Genomic DNA, 18,990 nt, shown 5'->3' on the forward strand with positions numbered 1-18,990 from the left:
TTGTAATTCCCTATGGACATGCACTCTGAGCCTTCTTCCTGGGGACGGGCCAGGAATAAAATACAAGTCAGTGAGTTGCTGTTGGAGAGACAAGCTGTACAAGGTCTGCCAAAGGGAAAGGAAGAGCCAGGCACCCCTTAGCCTGCTCCCAGTCAGAGGTGTCTGGGACTCTCCCAGGATGGGGTCAGACACCATAGCTGCGTCTAGACTGGCAAGTTTTTCCGCAAAAGTGGCTACTTTTGTGGAAAAACTTGCCAGGTGTCTACACTGGCCGCTTGAATTTGCGCAAGAACACTGATGATCTAATGTATGATCGTCAGTGTTCTTGTGCAAATACAATGCTGCTCCCATTCGGGAAAAAGCCCTCTTGCGCAAATGCTTTTGCGTAAGAGGGCCAGTGTAGACAACTGAGAACCGTTTTGCGCAAAAAAGCCCTGATGGCGAAAATGGCAATCAGGGCTTTCTTGCGCAAAATCGTGTCTAGATTGGCACAGATGCTTTTCCACAAAAAGTGCTTTAGCGCAAAAGCGTCCGTGCCAATTTAGATGCTCTTTTCTGCAAATGCTTTTAACGAAAAAACTTTTCCGTTAAAAGCATTTGCGGAAAATCCTGGCAGTCTAGACGTAGCCCATGTGTGGGATATAACCCCATGTCTAGTGATTGTCTTCGTTTCCTCAGCTGGAACTGTGGGCTCTCTGACATAGGGCTTTCTCCTAGCTCCAGCAACCAGGGGCAGACAGATTTCACTTACCCTTTTAGGAGATGTCTTTTGTGACTCTTCATCAGCTGAGGGGACAGTGGGTACAGAGCACCTCAGTCTCTTCTCCATTGCATTGGCTGCACAGTCACTCTGCACTGAGTGAAGACTTTGCTTTGTGCCTCCTGGTTTCTACCACTAGTTTGTGGTCACAGGGTGGACCAGGAGAACTTGAGGCTCATCCCGTATGTCAGCCCTTCATCGCCCCTTCTGGTGAAGGGATTCACACTGACACCAGGGAGCAGGCATGCCCACTATTGCCACAGACTTCGCCCCAGTCTCCTTTGTGCAAGTCGAATGTGACTTCCCTGAGGAACCTGGGCTAGTTTGGGCTGAGGATGGGGTCACATTGGCTTGCAACAGTTACCTCCCTGCCGCTGATCCTGAAGCTGGACCATGTTTCCTTCATGCTGCTAAGCACCAGGGGGCAGCAGTGCCTGTTATGCCCCCCTGCACCCACATACTTCTGCACCAGCTAGTGTCAGCAGCTCCTGCGGGAAGGTTGCTTGGTCCCCCTGTTAGATTTGCAGTGTTCCCACTGTGCAGGGGTAGCCCTAGGAGACAACTCTCCAGTACCCAGTGCAGACATATCCTGGCCCTTTGCTGGGCAGGGGGGACTCAGGGCTCTGTCTTTGGGAGGTGTTGACTGATTGCTAAGACAATAAAATGTCCTTTAACCAAACTGGGTTCCTCTACGTTGCTGTCTGGGCAGGTGGGGCTCTCCCTGAGGAAGAATTGTTGGCTGGATCCACTCCTGGGAGCTCCTCCCCTCCTTAGTGGTCTCACCTGTGGTAGGTGCGGCCCTCATTATAAAGCCATCTCTAGCAGTGGGGCAGGGGGTTGCTGTCACGCTCTCAGGAATGAGTGCAGAAGCTGGGAAGAGGCGAGGCAGAGCCCCAACCCCAGCCTCTGGGGACAAGAAGTCCAAGCGGAAGGTGAAGCGGAAGGAGACCTATTCAGTCTATATCTACAAAGTGCTGAAGCAGGTGAGCAAAGTGCCCCCCCCCTGCCCTGTGACTCTGAGCACTGACTCCATTCTAGACCTTTTGCTGTTGTTTCCAGAGGGAGATTATGGTTGGGGGATGGGACTTGACGTGTGTCTGCTTCTGGGCACAGTGTGTGACTCCAGCCTTCTGGGGTCTCTGGGTGTTGCTAACTGTGGGGAGGTGCTGGCGAGGGGCATGGGCTCTGCAAGACCCTGGGCTGGCCCTAGTCCTGGCCTGGGACCTAGGACCGGGCTGTTGCTGGCAGCTCCTTCCCATGGCTTTCCCTCTGCGCCTCCTGTGTGCAATGGGGCCAGGCCAGGAAGCTTCTTCTGAGGCTCAGCATTAGCCTCCTTCCCCCATGCCCCGCTATCCCGCTTCGGCCTATGCCTCTGGTGTCCATGCAAACTCCACTCCCTTCTGGGCTCCATCCCCATGGCTTTCCCTCTGCGCCTCCTGTGTGCAATGGGGCCAGGCCAGGAAGCTTCTTCTGAGGCTCAGCATTAGCCTCCTTCCCCCATGCCCCGCTATCCCGCTTCGGCCTATGCCTCTGGTGTCCATGCAAACTCCACTCCCTTCTGGGCTCCATCCGCTCTTGCCAGCAGCACCCGGTCCTGGGGCAGCCCACGAGCTCCTCCAGCCAGCCAGTGGCTCTGAAATCCGTGGGCCACACGTGACTGCAGGGTCCCTAGGTTAGTGTCTCTGAGACCAGGGCTGCCCCCGGCCCAGCCTGTGAGGTGCCTGTACTGCCAGAGCAGGAAGCACCAGTGCTGGGGTGGGGGGCCCAGTGCTGAGGCGTGTGGGGACAAGGGTCTAGTTAAGGAAGGTAGGGGCTCACCCCCTTAGCTCCAGGATGCTGCCTGCTGTTCCCCGTCACCCGTCTGGGCAGCAATAGGGAAGCTCAGTGTTGGTCGGTCACTCCTGCCCCCTTTCACAGGGGGTCCCTTATCCTGCCTTCCTACTGGGGATCCAGCTCCATCCCGGGGCAGCTGGTGTTGGGGCCTGGCTGCTGTCTGGATGGGCAGAAGGGGGGTAGGACTGAGCCCCCCCACCCTGTGCTCCAGAGCCTGATGCCCTATTCCTGAGTTCACTGGAGACCCCGTGCCACCTCCCTACCTTCAGTAGGTCCCTTATCCTGCCTTCCTAATGCAGGAGCCGGGCCTATCCCTGGGGCAGCCTGGCTGTGTGCGCCCGCTCCCTGAGGGCAGGGGAACAGCAGGCAGCCTCTCCATGGGAATCTCGGGTGGGGGGGCTTCAGCCCCCTTTCCTCTGTAAATGGTGCCCTGGGGATGGGCTTGGGGCTGGGGCAGTCCTAGTCCAGTGGGGGAGCGCACCCCCTGCTGACCCCTTTAACCTGCCTGCTCCTTAGCCGAAAGCCATCCCAGGAGCCCAGCTGGGAGCGTGCTGCGCCTCCTGCATAGGTGTGCCCCGGCTGGCCGGCTCTTGCTGGAGCAGGGGGCCGGGCGCATGGGCTGGCTTGCACCTCTGTTCTACGTAGGTGCTGGGGGAGGGAGTTGGCCTCTATTGACCTGCTGGGTTCCCATGGCTGAGTCCTGCTTGACAGCTCTGCTCTCTGGCCGCAGCCTGGGGGAAGTAGGGAGCAGCTCCCCCGTATCTAGAGGGTGCTGATGCCTGCGCTGGCTTTCCACCCTGCTCAGGGGCTGCACATGTGTGCAGAGTAGCTATGGAAACACTAGGGGCCACCTGCCCGCAGCCTCTGTTCCCAGGAGGGGTGCGCTCCGGGCCAGATGCTGCCTGCAGGCCCTAAATGAGCCTCTGGATATGGCTGCAATGCCGACTGGATGACAGGCCGAGGCTGCCTATGGCCAATCCAGCTGGAACGTGGGCTTAGGTTCAGAGGCCCTAATTTCTGCTCCCTCGTGGGCCCAGAAACGTCCCTTCTGCCTGCGGTGGCATGCTGTCCCGCCCCTTCCTGCAGCCCCCCGGCACAGGGCAAGGGACGGAGGCTGGCCCCAGGGCGGGATGGGGGGGGGGGGCAGGAGCGTGACCATTACCCCTCCTCCCACACTTCTCTTGCCTGCCAGGTTCACCCTGACACTGGCATCTCCTCGAAAGCCATGAGCATCATGAACTCCTTTGTGAACGACGTCTTTGAGCGCATCGCCACGGAGGCCTCGCGCCTGGCGCAGTACAACAAGCGCTCCACCATCACCAGCCGTGAGGTGCAGACGGCCGTGCGCCTGCTGCTGCCGGGGGAACTGGCCAAGCACGCCGTGTCGGAGGGCACCAAAGCTGTCACCAAGTACACCAGCAGCAAGTGACCCGCACAGGGGTGGGGGGGGGGGGAGGGGCTGAGGAGAGGCTGAATCTGTCCTAATCCACAGGAATAAAACCTGCATCCTTGAACATGGCGCAGTGACTCTCGGGGGGCCGGGGGCAGTAAGCGATTCTGCCACTGATCACTGCTGTGCCTGGCCCTCCCTGCCAGCTGCAGGGCCCCACACCACTGGGGGGCAAGGCCGGTTCTGCCTGCAACTGGTCCACGTTCCATGGTCTCCATGGGAGCCACCTGCTCAATGGGGGGCGGGGTTTGGTCACCAGGGTGACAGGACAATCCTCCACCTGAGCGTGAACGGGGCGTGTGTGGGGCCATGTCCAGCCGGTGAGGCATGCGACTGCCTAGGCTGCCCTTGGTGGGAGGGGCAGGGAGCAATGAGCAGTCCGAGGGGCACAGGGGTATTGTGGGGTGGGGTCAGTGCAGTGGGTGGGTGTGGGCACTGGGGGATCTGAGCAGGTACGAGGGCATTGTGGGGCAGGGGGCGGGCAGTGGGGAGTCTGAGGAGCAGCATGGGGGGTGACTGTGGGGCAGGGGTAGTGTGGTGCAGGCAGTGGGGGTGGGTTGAGAGGCGCAGGGGTACTGTGGTGCATGTGAGCCTGGGGACAGCGTGTGGGTACTGGGGGATGAGGTAGGGGGCCAGTGAAGGTCACAAAGGGGCAGTCAATGCATCCGCTTGGTTGCCTGACTGGAGGGAGGGGGTGGAGCATGAGGCAGGATGATGCCTGTCCATGGAGGGGGCCAATTAAACCTGCTGCGTTTCCATGTCGTTCTTGTGCAACCTGCTCGTGGGCTCCAGGGAGGGTGTCTGCTGCTGGGGGGTCGTTGCTTAGCGGGAGACAGGGGCACTTAGGCCCTGGGTGGTGGGTGGCCACACCTGCTGCTGGGGGGTCATTGCTTAGCGGGAGACGGGGGCACTTAGGCCCTGGGTGGTGGGTGGCCACACCTGCTGCTGGGGGGTCGTTGCTTAGCGGGAGATGGGGGCACTTAGGCCCTGGGTGGTGGGTGGCCACACCTGCTGCTGGAGGGTCGTTGCTTAGCGGGAGATGGGGGCACTTAGGCCCTGGGTGGTGGGTGGCCACACCTGCTGCTGGGGGGTCGTTGCTTAGCGGGAGACGGGGGCACTTAGGCCCTGGGTGGTGGGTGGCCACACCTGCTGCTGGGGGGTCATTGCTTAGCGGGAGACGGGGGCACTTAGGCCCTGGGTGGTGGGTGGCCACACCTGCTGCTGGGGGGTCGTTGCTTAGCGGGAGATGGGGGCACTTAGGCCCTGGGTGGTGGGTGGCCACACCTGCTGCTGGGGGGTCGTTGCTTAGCGGGAGACGGGGGCACTTAGGCCCTGGGTGGTGGGTGGCCACACCTGCTGCTGGGGGGTCGTTGCTTAGCGGGAGATGGGGGCACTTTGGCCCAGCGTGGTGGGTGGCCACACCTGCTGCTGGGGGGTCATTGCTTAGCGGGAGATGGGGGCACTTAGGCCCAGCGTGGTGGGTGGCCACACCTGCTGCTGGAGGGTCGTTGCTTAGCGGGAGATGGGGGCACTTAGGCCCTGGGTGGTGGGTGGTGGGTGGCCACACCTGCTGCTGGGGGGTCATTGCTTAGCGGGAGACAGGGGCACTTAGGCCCTGGGTGGTGGGTGGTGGGTGGCCACACCTGCTGCTGGGGGGTCATTGCTTAGCGGGAGACAGGGGCACTTAGGCCCTGGGTGGTGGGTGGCCACACCTGCTGCTGGGGGGTCGTTGCTTAGCGGGAGACGGGGGCACTTAGGCCCTGGGTGGTGGGTGGCCACACCTGCTGCTGGGGGGTCGTTGCTTAGCGGGAGACGGGGGCACTTAGGCCCTGGGTGGTGGGTGGCCACACCTGCTGCTGGGGGGTCGTTGCTTAGCAGGAGATGGGGGCACTTTGGCCCAGTGTTGTCGGTGGTGGGTGGCCACACCTGCTGCTGGGGGGTCGTTGCTTAGCGGGAGATGGGGGCACTTTGGCCCAGTGTTGTCGGTGGTGGGTGGCCACACCTGCTGCTGGGGGGTCGTTGCTTAGCGGGAGATGGGGGCACTTAGGCCCAGCGTGGTGGGTGGCCACACCTGCTGCTGGGGGGTCGTTGCTTAGCGGGAGATGGGGGCACTTTGGCCCAGTGTTGTCGGTGGTGGGTGGCCACACCTGCAGCCCCCATCCCAGGACTTGCTGCGTTCTCTCTCCAGTGCCTACACCAGGTTGTGGCTCGAGTCCCAGGCTGCCCTAAACGAGCTGCTGGGCCAGGAGCTGCCGTCCCAGCCCCTGCAGCCGGAGAAGAGCCAGCGGCTGTTCTTCCAGATGGTGGCCACCCTGTTCCTGCGCTACGTGCAGATCCTGCGCTGCCTGGAGACCTGCTATGACCAGATGGTGCATCCGCAGAAGCGCTTGGTGCTCCGGCGCGTGCTTGAGGGGGTGATGGGCCGGGTGCTGGAGCTCAAGAACGAGATGGTGGAGATGGAGCTCTCGGAGTATCACTACATGGATGATGTGCTTCAGGACCTCAAGCTCACCCCAGTGAGAGGGGCATGGGGGTGCCTGTGGGCTGCAGCGAGCTGGGCGGGGGCTGCATTTCTTGCAGTGGAGATGGAGCAGTGGGAGTCAGTGTTGCTGGGGGGTACTGGACTGGTGTGGGGCAGCGGCATGGGAGCAGTGGGGTGGACTCGACTGACACAGAGTGGAGCAGTGTTGCTGGGTTACTCACGGCTCCTTCCGGACAGCTGCATTGACTGCCTACAAGCGCACTGCAAGCAGGGGCCTGGGTAAACCACCCCAGGCTGATGATCCAGGGTGGAGCTGTCCGGAGAGCAACTCCCGCACCTTCAATGCGGCAGGGAGCGGTGCTCTGGCCCATCCCCCTGGGCATGGGGTTCTAGCACCATTCCAGTTAACCTCTGCCCCTCCATGAGGCTGGAGGGGTGACAGAGCCAAATGTGAATGGGGGAGGCTGCAACGCTGCTTGGGCCTTGCACGACGGCTCCATCGGGATGGGGCAACAGGGCCGAGCTGGAGTGAGGCGTTGCACCCAGTGTGCTTGGTTCAGTGCCACTTGGGTTTGGCCCTTCATCAGGATGGAGAAGCAGCTTGCTGGGCCCTGTCTGAGTGGGGCTGCCCTCCTGTGTGCCAGCGTGTGACCCCCTTTTCTTGGGGTACAGGTGGGCATTGCTGGGCAGCCAGACTGCTCCCGAGCCAGGGAGACATCAGAGTGAATGGCTGGGACAGTTCTGGGGGGAGGTGTTGGGCTGAGTCTGGGTATGCGGGAGGGGGAGGGGCGGAGGCTGGGCTGGGAGCTGTGGCTAGTGGGCTGATGGGGGGGGGGGGGCATTTGGGTGTCTGTGGGTGGTGCTCTGCTGAACATCCCCATTCCCTGTTGGGAGGCGGGGTGGAGGGGGTTGGCTGAGAGCCAATAGGGCCTGTTCCCTCTCTGTGAGGGACAAAGTGTCTGAAACAGGAGCATGGTGACTGGCCCGCTGTCAGATGGCCACAAACCCACTTGTCAATGGGGATAAATGTGCAGCAGCAACCACAGAGTGAGGGTGAAAGGCTAGTCGCTGAGTCAATTAACCTCATCTGAACATCCTTACCAAGCTTCCCAAGGGCCCTGGCCTGCCATGGTATCTCTCCCTGACATTCATAGACTCTTTGCTGCTGTGGGGGAAGATTTAGAAGGGCCCTTGGGTTTCTGTGCCTGCCTTGGCAGTAAATGGAAGGAAAACCCATGGCTGAAGTATGATGTACAGACAGGTTGATGTTCGCCCTGCCACCTGTCCAACAGGGACTGACCTTGCAGAAACTCAAGCGTCCGCAGTACTAGATGCAGGCCACGCATGCACACACGCTCTGGAAAGGTGGTGCCAGAACACCCCCTTAGGAAATAGCTTGGTACAAACCCACTCCTTGTAGGTAACAGGGATGTACCAACCTGGGTTCAGGATAAGGTCTGGGATGACAGCCTGTTGTCCAGGATGTTTTGATCAACCTGCCATGTACAATGTAATGGGTAGCACCTAGTTTGGCCAGAGGATGGTGCCCTGATACAACTTGCTTGAGTGTAAAAACATGGTTTGGGGGTTGCCCTCATCCTGCCACGGGGGCAGCGGAAAATCCTACCCCTGATTGAAGTGGCCGACTGTCAGGGACACTCCTGTACTAGCAGAGACGTGGACACTGCCCCAGGGAGCTGGAGTCTGTGCTTCATTTGGAAATAAGCCCGGCTGAGGGCCTTTGCCCCTGTTTGATTGGGGGGGAGGTGAGGGCACTCTCAGTCTGCAGTGCTGGCTCACTGCTCAGATGGGCACGCATACCAACACCTGCGAGCAGAGCGCCACTCTAGTGGTGATCAACTGATGACAAGTAGCCCTAGCTGATGCCACCTGGAAGTGATGTGTCTATCGTCAGGCTGCACTAGCCCCGACAAGGCAAAGTGGCAGTAAGTGGATTGTGAGCTGGGAAACGGACAGATCTCAAACTTATCGGGGGGGAGGGAGAGAGCTGAGTGTGAGTGTTTCGAGGGGATTCTGAAGGGAGCAAGACTCAGCTGATCACTGTTAAAACAACAAGGAAAGGAAAGTCATGCACAGAACCCTAGACTGCTTGGCAAGTTGGACCCATTCAAACAAAGTCCGCTTTAATATAGGGTAATCAAATGCAAAGTTAGTCATCCAGGAATGCAGGTTTTCAAATGTCCAGAGGCCCAGTGCTCTGGAAGAGTCCCAGGGCCATGCTCTTTCACAGGGCAAAGCTCTTAGCTTTACCACCTCCTGGGCCTAAACCTGCTTCTGCACCCTGCCTTCGTGCCCGAAGCTCCCTTCAGCTCACCCACCTGAGCTGGAGAGCTCATGGAGACCTATACCCCTACAGGGAGCAATGCACCCCCACCTTCTCACTCCCTGGTGACTCAGTCAGGTTGGCTACGTCTACACTGGCATGATTTTCCAGAAATGCTTTTAACGGAAAACTTTTCTGTTAAAAGCATTTTTGGAAAAGCGTGTCTAGATTGGCAGGACGCTTTTCCAGAAAAGCACTTTTTTCCGGAAAAGCGTCCGTGGCCAATCTAGATGCGCCTTTCCGCAAAAAAGCCCCGCTGGCTATTTTCGCGATCGGGGCTTTTTTGTGGAAAACAGAACTATGCTATCTACACTGGCCCTTTCGGGCAAAAGTCTTTCGGAAAAAGACTTTTGCCCAAACGGGAGCAGCATAGTTTTTCTGGAAAAGCACTGATGATTTTACATTAGATCGTCAGTGCTTTTCCGGAAATTCAAGCGGCCAGTGTAGACAGCTGGCAAGTTTTTCCAGAAAATCAGATGATTTTCCGGGAAAAACTTGCCAGTGTAGACACAGCCGTTATGTCTACGCTGGCAGCTTCTTGCGCAAGAACTATTTTGCAGAAGAGTTCTTGTGCAAAAAGTCTTCCCCAAGCGCACGTCTATGCTGGCATGTGCTTTTGCACAAGAGCATCCATGGCAGTGTGGACACTCTCTTGCGCAAGAAAGCTCTGTTGGCCATTTTAACCATAGGGGCTTCTTGCGCAAGAAATTCATGTTGCCTGTCTACACTGGCCTCTTGTGGAAGAGCTCTTGCAAAAGAGGGCTTATTCCTCGTGGGGAGAGGAATAACTCTTCGGCTAAGTCTAGACTGGCATGATTTTCCGCAAATGCTTTTAATGGAAAAGTTTTCCGTTAAAAGCATTTGCAGAGAAGAGCGTCTAGATTGGCACGGACACTTTTCCGCAAAAGCACTTTTTGCGGAAAAGCGTCCATGCCAATCTAGACACGCTTTTGCGCAAAAAAGCCCTGATTGCCATTTTCATGATCGGGGCTTTTTTGCGCAAAACAAATCTGAGCTGTCTACACTGGCCCTTTTGCGCAAAAGGACTCTTTGCTGCTCCCGTTCAGGATAGTATTTCTGCGAGAAGCACTGATTTCTTACATGAGATTGTCAGTGTTCTTGCGGAAATTCAAGCAGCCAGTGTAGACAGCTGGCAACTTTTTGCCCAAGAATGGCTGTTCTTGCACAAGAAGCTGCCACTGTAGACATACCCTCATTGGTGTAAAAGCAGAGGGGGCTCACCAGATATCTGGAACAGTGGGGAATCCTTAATTAACATAAAGAGACTATGCTGTAGCTTTCTGCTATCTGGGTCAGTCATAGATTCCTCTGGCCCCTCTTTAATTCCAGTTTAAGAGCATCTTCCACTGTCTGTCTGCCAGAAACATGGACGGAGGTGGCAGCTGGTCACCCTGGCTGCCTCCTTAGCCCTTTGTTCTCCAGCCAGTCACATGCTGCTGCCATCTATGGTTGCTAATTGTTAGGTGCCAAATGTCCGTGGCCATTATCTTCCCGGCCTCTCCATGGCTATCACAGCCATTAGCAATTCTCTTCAGAAACCATGGAAGACGGGAGGGAGAAATGCAAGAGGCCTGGAAAAGGGGCAATTACAGTGCCTAGCTATGAAAGGAGAAATGAGGCATTATAGCCCAGTCAGCTTAACTTTGGCATCTGGAAAGGTAATGGAGCAACTAACGAAGCAAATCATTTGCAGACACCTAGAAGATGAAGGGGTGATAAGTAACACTCATGTAACACACGAAGCACAAATCATGTAAAACCAGCATCAGTGCTTTCTGTGACAGGGTAACAAGCCTTGTCAATGGAGAGAAGTAGTAGTTGTGGAATAACTTGATTTTAGTAAGGCTTTTGATATAATCTCACATGAGTCCTGAACAAACTAAGGAAATACAAGTTAGATGGAACTACTATGAGGTAGGTTCAGAGCTGGTTGAAAAAATATTCCCAGCAAGTAGTTTTCAGTGGTTTAGTCAAGCTGGAAGGGCATAATGAGTAGGGTCCCACAAAGATCAGTTCTCAGTGTTTTCTTCATGAATTGAAATTAGGGGGGGTGTCGGGGCCAATGAGGGGTGAGACCGTGAGGGTGAAGGTGGGCTGTATGGCACCACAGTAAAAACTGAAAAATGTTTCATGACCATTTTATTAGATTTAACTCATGTTTTAAAATCACACAAATTAAAGTTGGCTACTCAAGCCTTCTCTGAAGCACTACGTCTACATCCTTCCTGGCTTCTTGTTATAATTTTGCACAACTCTGTTAATGAACGTCTCGAATGCAATGTGTTCATCTTCGGTGGTTTCTCGTGTGTCTGGCACTTCCATTCCTTCAGTTGATATGCTCATTAGTTCATTCACATGATCAGGCAGAAGGCGACTTCTTTCAGAACACAGAATTCTATTCCATGATGAGAAAACGCTCAACTGTATCGGAAACAAAAAATAGGACTGTGTAGCACTTTAAAGACTAACAAGATGGTTTAATAGGTGATGAGCTTTTGTGGGCCAGACCCACTTCCTCAGATCAAATAGTGGAAGAAAATTGTCACAACCATATATACCAAAGAATACAATTAAAAAAAATGAACAAATATGAAAAGGACAAATCACATTGCAGAACAGAAGCAGGATGGAGGAGGGGAAAGGGGGGGGAGGTAAAGGTCTGTGAGCTAATGATATTAGTGGTGGTAATTGGGGAAGCTATCTTTGTAATGGGTAAGATAATTAGTGCCTTTATTCAAATTTGAGTGTAAAGTGTCGAATTTAAGCATGAATGACAGTTCAGAGGATTCTCTTTGAAATGCAGTCTTAAAAGGTCTTTGAAGCAGGATGCAGGTAATCAAGTTGTTGAGACAATGTCTTTTCTGGTTGAAATGGCAAGAAACTGGTTTTTCTTTGTGATCCTGTCTGATATCTGTTTTGTGGGCATTGATCCTTTGGTGAATATCCCTGGTCAATTTACCCTTTGGACCTTACCCACAAATCACGCTGGGCCAGTCCTTTAGCATCTAACAACTAAAGGTTTATTATTACAAGAAAGAAAAGCATGAGAGTAAGGTTGCTAAAGAATCATACATTACATGCATCAAATCTCCCAGTTCTCGATGCAGGCTCTAGCAGAGATGTTACAGCTGCTGGTATAAAAGTCCTTGTTGCACATCCTAGAATCAGGATGGGTTCACAGGTCTTTCTGGCTCTTCGATCCCTACACTGCTGCCTCTGGGATGAAGTGCTGAGCTGAAGACAAAAATGGAGTCCACCACATGGCATTGATCCTTAGCTGTTGTGACTGGGAGTAGCAAGAGAGAAATTCCTACTTCTTTCATCCCAGGAAACACAGCACAAAGATCCAGTCAAGCCAGTAGTGATGATAAAAAAGAAGTTGAAGTCAAATCTTCATTCGTCATATGATATTCCACTCTGTGTTCAAATTCTCTATTCTGTCCTGAGCACGTGGCAGCCCCATTGCTGGTAGTACCTCATTCCACTCAACTGTAGGTGTTTTATAGGACAGGCATCTGTAAGTGCTACGTAGAGGTTGAGTAGAATCTAGAAGTCGCTGTTGTAGATTTTAAAGAATCAAGTCTGTGTCCTTTGTAGTTGTCTTAAACACTTCTTGTCCTCTTCACTTAAGGATTCAATATAAATGCCTTCATCAGTCAACTTCTGGACTGAAATCTTTGCTTCTTCCAGTACTTTTTCAATGGATAGCTCTCTGATCCAAATGTAGCTTCTATTGCTGGACAAAGATAGCAGATGTTGTAGCAGATGCCTGGATGGCATTGTTTAATGACCCAAGTGGTTTCAACAATAGATTTACGAGAGAGAGAATGACAATACAGTAGTCTTCTCTGAACGTAGTAGCAAATGTAATCCACCAGCCTCACTACTTAGATCCATCCCATCTTGGTAGATACTTTCCAAAGCCAGTAATAATGGCTGGAGCAATTTTCAGATAATAGCCAAGGATCGCTCATGAGAAAGCCAGCGGGTTTTCCCAGGTTGGACTAATTTGAACTTCAGTCCTAGTGTATCTTCTATGTTTTCCAAGATATTCAATCTTTTTGGACGCATACTGAAAAAAGAATATAATGAAGAAATTAAATTTATAGCTTTTTAAATGTCTTTTGAAGATTCTGCAGCTCGTACTAGTGCTAGTTGGAGTAGATGGCCTCTGCAGTGTGTATAGGAGAGATTAGGGTTACACTTATCTCTCAGCAAAGTTTGTACTCCACCATGTCTTCCAGAGAATTTTGCAGCTCCATCAAATGCACAAGCAACCATCTGTTTGGGGTCCAATTGAAAAGCATTTAACTCTTCTAAGATGTGGGTTGTCAGATGCAGCCGATGTGTTTTCTATAACTTGAACATCTAGAAATGCATCTACTGGCCTACCACGGACATCAAGATAAAGTACACAATGACTTAATATTTGATGCCCATTTGCATCAATGCATTCACCAGCCATGTATGCAAATTTTTTGAATGTGTTGAGAGAGTTCTTCACTTTTTCAACTGAATGGACAACAGGGGATGGATGACTTGATTACTTGTTCTGTTCATTCCCTCTGAAGCACCTGGCCTTGACCACTGTCAGCGGACAGGATACTGGGCTATATGGACCACTGGTCTGACCCAGTATGACCATTCTTATGTAAAAATTAATTATAATAAAATGTTTAGTACAGAAACTCCCCAACATAATGACCTCTCAAGATAGCAACGATATGAGATAACAACCTTAGCAAATAATGCATTTTAAAAATCTTGGCCTACTAGGAAACACATTTCTATAAGTTTCCATTCCCAGTCACAAATCTAGCATTCTGGAGCAAAGTCACTGACGGACCGGGCCGTGTCTGGGCACTGCTGAGGGCGTCCGCTCAAGGCGAATTGCTCAAACTCGGGGCTCGTTACAGTCCCCAGACTGGTGACCTCTCCAACCAGGCCACAAACCAGTCCCACAGAGCGCTTCATCAGCCTGCCTGAAGCCTCATGAGCAAAACCCCTCCGACACCCCAGCAATATCCGTGCCCCAGATGGCTCCAGGCCTCATACACAGGTGGGGGGTCCTAGCACCCAATCCCACCTACCCCGAACAAGTTCTGTCCGGTTCCAAGAAACCAGCCACAGATCCCTGGTCAATTTACCCTTTGGACCTTACCCACAAATCACGCTGGGCCAATCCTTTAGCATCTAAATGTAAAGGTTTATTATCACAAGCAAGAAAAGCATGAGAGTGAGGTTGCTAAAGAATCATACATTACATGCATCGAATCTCCCAGTTCTCGATGCAGGCTCTAGCAGAGATAGAATCATAGAATAATAGGACTGGAAGGGACCTTGAGAGGTCATCGAGTCCAGCCCCCCGCCCTCAAGGCAGGACCAAGCTCCGTCTACACCATCCCTGACAGATGTCTATCTAACCTGTTCTTAAATATCTCCAGAGAGGGAGATTCCACTACCTCCCTTGGCAATTTTTTCCAATATCTGACCACCCTGACAGTTAGGAATTTTTTCCTAATGTCCAATCTAAACCTCCCTTGCTGCACTTTAAGCCCATTACTCCTTGTCCTGTCCTCAGAAACCAAGAGGAACAAATTTTCTCCTTCCTCCTTGTGACACCCTTTTAGATATTTGAAAACCGCTATCATGTCCCCCCTTAATCTTCTTTTTTCCAAAATAAACAAGCCCAGTTCATGAAGCCTGGCTTCATAGGTCATGTTCTCTAGACCTTTAATCATTCTTGTCGCTCTTCTCTGTACCCTTTCCAATTTCTCCACATCTTTCTTGAAATGTGGCGCCCAGAACTGGACACAGTACTCCAGCTGAGGCCTAACTAGTGCAGAGTAGAGCGGCAGAATGACTTCACGAGTTTTGCTTACAACACACCTGTTGATACAACCTAGAATCATATTTGCTTTTTTTGCAACAGCATCACACTGTTGACTCATATTCAACTTGTGGTCCACTATGACCCCTAGATCCCTTTCCGCCATGCTCCTTCCTAGACAGTCGCTTCCCATCTTGTATGTATGGAACTGATTGTTCCTTCCTAAGTGGAGCACTTTGCATTTCTCTTTATTAAACCTCATCCTGTTTACCTCTGACCATTTCTCTAACTTGCTAAGGTCATTTTGAATTATGTCCCTATCCTCCAAAGAAGTTGCAACCCCACCCAGTTTGGTATCATCTGCAAACTTAATAAGCATACTCTCTATCCCAATATCTACATCGTTGATGAAGATATTGAACAGTACGGGTCCCAAAACAGACCCTTGAGGAACTCCACTTGTTATCCCTTTCCAGCAGGATTTAGAACCGTTAACAACAACTCTCTGAGTACGGTTATCCAGCCAATTATGCACCCACCTTATTGTGGCCCTATCTAAGTTATATTTGCCTAGTTTATCAATAAGAATATCATGCGAGACCGTATCAAATGCCTTACTAAAGTCTAGGTATATGACATCCACCGCTTCTCCCTTATCCTCAAGGCTCGTTATCCTATCAAAGAAAGCTATCAGATTAGTTTGGCATGACTTGTTCTTCACAAACCCATGCTGGCTATTCCCTATCACTTTATTACCTTCCAAGTGTTTGCATATGATTTCCTTAATTACCTGCTCCATTATCTTCCCTGGGACAGAAGTTAAACTGACCGGTCTGTAGTTTCCTGGGTTGTTCTTATTCCCCTTTTTATAGATGGGCACAATATTTGCCCTTTTCCAGTCTTCTGGAATCTCCCCTGTCTGCCATGATTTTTCAAGGATCATAGCTAAAGGCTCAGATACCTCCTCTATCAGCTCCTTGAGTATCCTGGGATGCATTTCATCAGGACCTGGTGACTTGCTGACATCTAACTTTCCTAAGTGATTTTTAACTTGTTCTTTGTGTATCCTATCTTCTAAACTTACCCTCTCTCTGCTTGTATTCACTACGTTAGGCACACCTCCAGACTTCTCGGTGAAGACCGAAACAAAGAAGTCATTGAGCATCTCTGCCATTTCCAAGTTTCCTGTTACTGCTTCTCCCTCCTCACTAAGCAGTGGGCCTACCCTGTCCTTGGTCTTCCTCTTGCTTTTAATGTATTTATAAAAGGTCTTCTTGTTTCCCTTTATGCCTGTAGCTAGTTTGATCTCATTTTGTGCCTTTGCCTTTCTAATCTTGCCCCTGCATTCCCGTGTTGCTTGCCTATATTCATCCTTTGTTAGTTGCCCTAGTTTCCATTTTTTATATGACTCCTTTTTTATTTTGAGATCATGCAAGATCTCCTTGTTAAGCCAAGCTGGTCTTTTGCCGTATTTTCTATCTTTCCTACACAGCGGAATTGTTTGCTTTTGGGCCCTTAACAACGTCCTTGTTGCACATCCTAGAATCAGGATGGGTTCACAGGTCTTTCCGGCTCTTCGATCCCTGCAATGCTGCCTCTGGGATGAAGTGCTGAGCTGAAGATAAAAATGGAGTCCACCACATGGCCTATTTATCCCTCCTTCCTGGTCTCTCCTTGGCTACAGCGGGTCACCTGGTCCACCTTATTCCTGTGTTCCCTGCTGGTAGCCCTTAGGTATGAGTCACCACTCATTCTTTAGGTGTGTCCTTGGCCCATTGAGTGCCATTGTCCCACAGGGCCTTGCTAATTAGCATGTCCATAGGCCAGGCCCTGCCCAATGCTCAACCACATGCAGGGAAATATTCAGTGTCCATACAAGTACATGCTTATAATTGCACACACAGACATTATACAAACACATGAACAGCGTACATAGTATTAGCAGACAGTGAGCTTCTATTCAACACCCCGCATGACCCCCCTTTTATACCATTTTCGGGGGCCAACACCCCTACCTCTGGGTGCAGCAGTGACCTGGCTGCTCCCCTCAAAATCCAGTTACTTGACAGTCACTAGAATAGAGTCCAACAAACAAATGTTTAACGTGCCCCTCATTTCCCCTCCACCTCACCCCACTCGCTGGTGTTGTGCTTGGTCAGTGGAGACTCCGAGTTCCAAGGTGCTTTCACGTGAGTGCACCTCCCAGATGGGGGGCAAGAAAGCACCTTGCTTGTTCCTCCAGCTCCTCACTGTTTGCTCTGGCTGCTGTTGTTCGTTGTGTCACCGTTCACTCCACCGCTCTGTTGCCAATGGCCCTGAGCTGTCCCTTTCAGCTGCCACCTGCCACTGTGACCTCTGCGAGTTGGTTCCACCCAGCTCTCAGTGACTTCAGCTGAGCTCTCAATGGGGGAACCTCGCTGCTAGTGGAGCCTGGGCTGTCTCTTACACAAAGACCCACAGGAACACTGTCCCCACAGCAGACCTAAGCACTCAGACCTGATTAGCAGTGATTTCAGCTGTAGTGGTCACTTAACAAAACAAAAGACTAGATATGGAGCCTAATCAGCTCTGTCTTTAAACAGTGGAGAGAGGCAGGTCAAATAGTACTTGTGACTCAGACCATCCAGCAAAACACCTGTCCCCACCCTCTCTCTTGATGCCCTCAATCAGTACAGGTTAAGTACTGTTCTACTGCCCTTTACTCATACAATGAGAGCAACAACATTTCATTACCCCCTCCACCCCCGCATTCAAATGATTTGTAACCCAACCCCAGCCAAAATCTATCACTTAGAACATAAGAATGGCCGTGCTGGGTCAGACCAAAGGTCCATCTAGCCCAGTAGCCTGTCTGCCCACAGTGGCTAGCCCCAGGTGCCCCAGAGAGGGTGGACCGAAGACAATGATCAAGCGATTTGTCTCCTGCCATCCCTCTCCAGCCTCTGACAAACAGAGGCCAAGGACACCATTTTATCCCCTGGCTAATAGCCTTTTATGGACCTAACCTCCATGAAATTATCTAGCTTCTCTTTAAACTCTGTTATAATCCTAGCCTTCACAGCCTCCTCTGGCAAGGAGTTCCACAGGTTGACTACATGTTGTGTGAAGAAGAACTTTCTTTTATTAGTTTTAAATCTGCTACCCATTAATTTCATTTGGTGTCCTCTAGTTCTTCTATTATGGGAATTAATAAATAACTTTTCTTTATCGGCCCTCTCCACACCACTCATGATTTTATATACCTCTATCATATCCCCCCTCAGTCTTCTCTTTTCTAAACTGAAAAGTCCCAGTCGCTTTAACCTCTCTTCATATGGGACCCATTCCAAACCCCTAATCATTTTAGTTGCCCTTTTCTGAACCCTTTCCAAGGCCAAAATATCTTTTTTGAGGTGAGGAGACCACATCTGTACACAGTATTCAAGATGTGGGCGTACCATAGTTTTATACAGGGGCAGTAAGATATTCTGTGTCTTATTTTCTATCCCTTTCTTAATAATTCCTAGCATCCTGTTTGCCTTTTTGACCGCCGCTGCACACTGTCTGGAAGTTTTCAGAGAACTATCCACGATAACTCCAAGATCTCTTTCCTGATTTGTCGTAGCCAAATTAGCCCCCATCATACTGTACGTATAGTTGGGGTTATTTTTCCCGATGTGCATTACTTTACACTTATCCACATTAAATTTCATTTGCCATTTTATTGCCCAATCACTCAGTTTGGTAAAATCTTTTTGGAATCCCTCAGTCTGCTTCTGTCTTGACTATCCTAAACAGTTTGGTATCATCCGCAAACTTTACTACCTCACTGCTTACCCCTTTCGCCAGATCATTTATGAATAAGTTGAAAAGGATTGGTCCCAGGACTGACCCTTGGGGGACACCACTATTTACCCCTCTCCATTCTGAAAATTTACCATTTATTCCTACCCTTTGTTTCCTGTCTTTTTACCAGTTCTCAATCCAAAAAGGACCTTCCCTCTTATATCATGGCCATGTAATTTACACAAGAGCCTTTGGCCATGTAATTTACACGCCGGCCAAACAGGTACGGCTGCAGCTTTCTGAAAATCTAAGTATACTATATCTACTGGATCCGCCTTGTCTGCATGTTTGTTAACCCCTTCAAAGAACCCCTTGCGCAACACAGCTCTGTTTGCTGGATACCCAGGAAGATTAGGTGTGAACGTAAATACAATCTGGTCCTGACGTTTTTCCCTCCAGTCCCCAGCTCATCACTAGCTGTCAGGGAGAGCTCATTTTGACTTTG

At 51.6% G+C, this 18,990-nt stretch overlaps 2 protein-coding genes across 5 annotated transcripts in view; both read left to right on the forward strand.

Moving 5' to 3' along the window:
- The first annotated feature begins 1,471 nt into the window (after positions 1-1,471).
- Positions 1,472-4,046, forward strand: H2BK1 (H2B.K variant histone 1). The gene is made up of 2 exons (XM_075917569.1): positions 1,472-1,743; positions 3,786-4,046. Exons 1-2 carry the CDS (start codon positions 1,618-1,620, stop codon positions 4,020-4,022), a joined length of 363 nt encoding a protein of 120 aa, XP_075773684.1. The 5' UTR covers positions 1,472-1,617; the 3' UTR covers positions 4,023-4,046.
- Positions 4,047-4,171: 125 nt separating this feature from the next.
- Positions 4,172-18,990, forward strand: part of DRC11L (dynein regulatory complex subunit 11 like) — a 101,575-nt gene continuing 86,756 nt past the window's right edge. For all 4 annotated transcript variants that reach the window (XM_075917568.1, XM_075917567.1, XM_075917565.1 and 1 more), the window contains exons 1-2: positions 4,172-4,363; positions 6,232-6,559. In XM_075917568.1, the coding sequence (XP_075773683.1) occupies positions 4,353-4,363; positions 6,232-6,559 (339 nt within the window). In that variant the 5' untranslated portion in view covers positions 4,172-4,352. The remainder of the gene's footprint in view (positions 4,364-6,231; positions 6,560-18,990) is intronic.

The sequence above is a fragment of the Pelodiscus sinensis genome, unplaced genomic scaffold, assembly GCF_049634645.1.
Source record: "Pelodiscus sinensis isolate JC-2024 unplaced genomic scaffold, ASM4963464v1 ctg63, whole genome shotgun sequence".
Taxonomy (NCBI): domain Eukaryota; kingdom Metazoa; phylum Chordata; order Testudines; family Trionychidae; genus Pelodiscus; species Pelodiscus sinensis.

Bases quoted from the DNA above. Each gene is read 5' to 3' on its own strand.
- H2BK1 (XM_075917569.1), top strand. From the start codon at position 1,618: ATGAGTGCAGAAGCTGGGAAGAGGCGAGGCAGAGCCCCAACCCCAGCC. The intron at 1,744-3,785 runs GTGAGCAAAGTG...CTTGCCTGCCAG, and splicing joins TCTACAAAGTGCTGAAGCAG to GTTCACCCTGACACTGGCAT.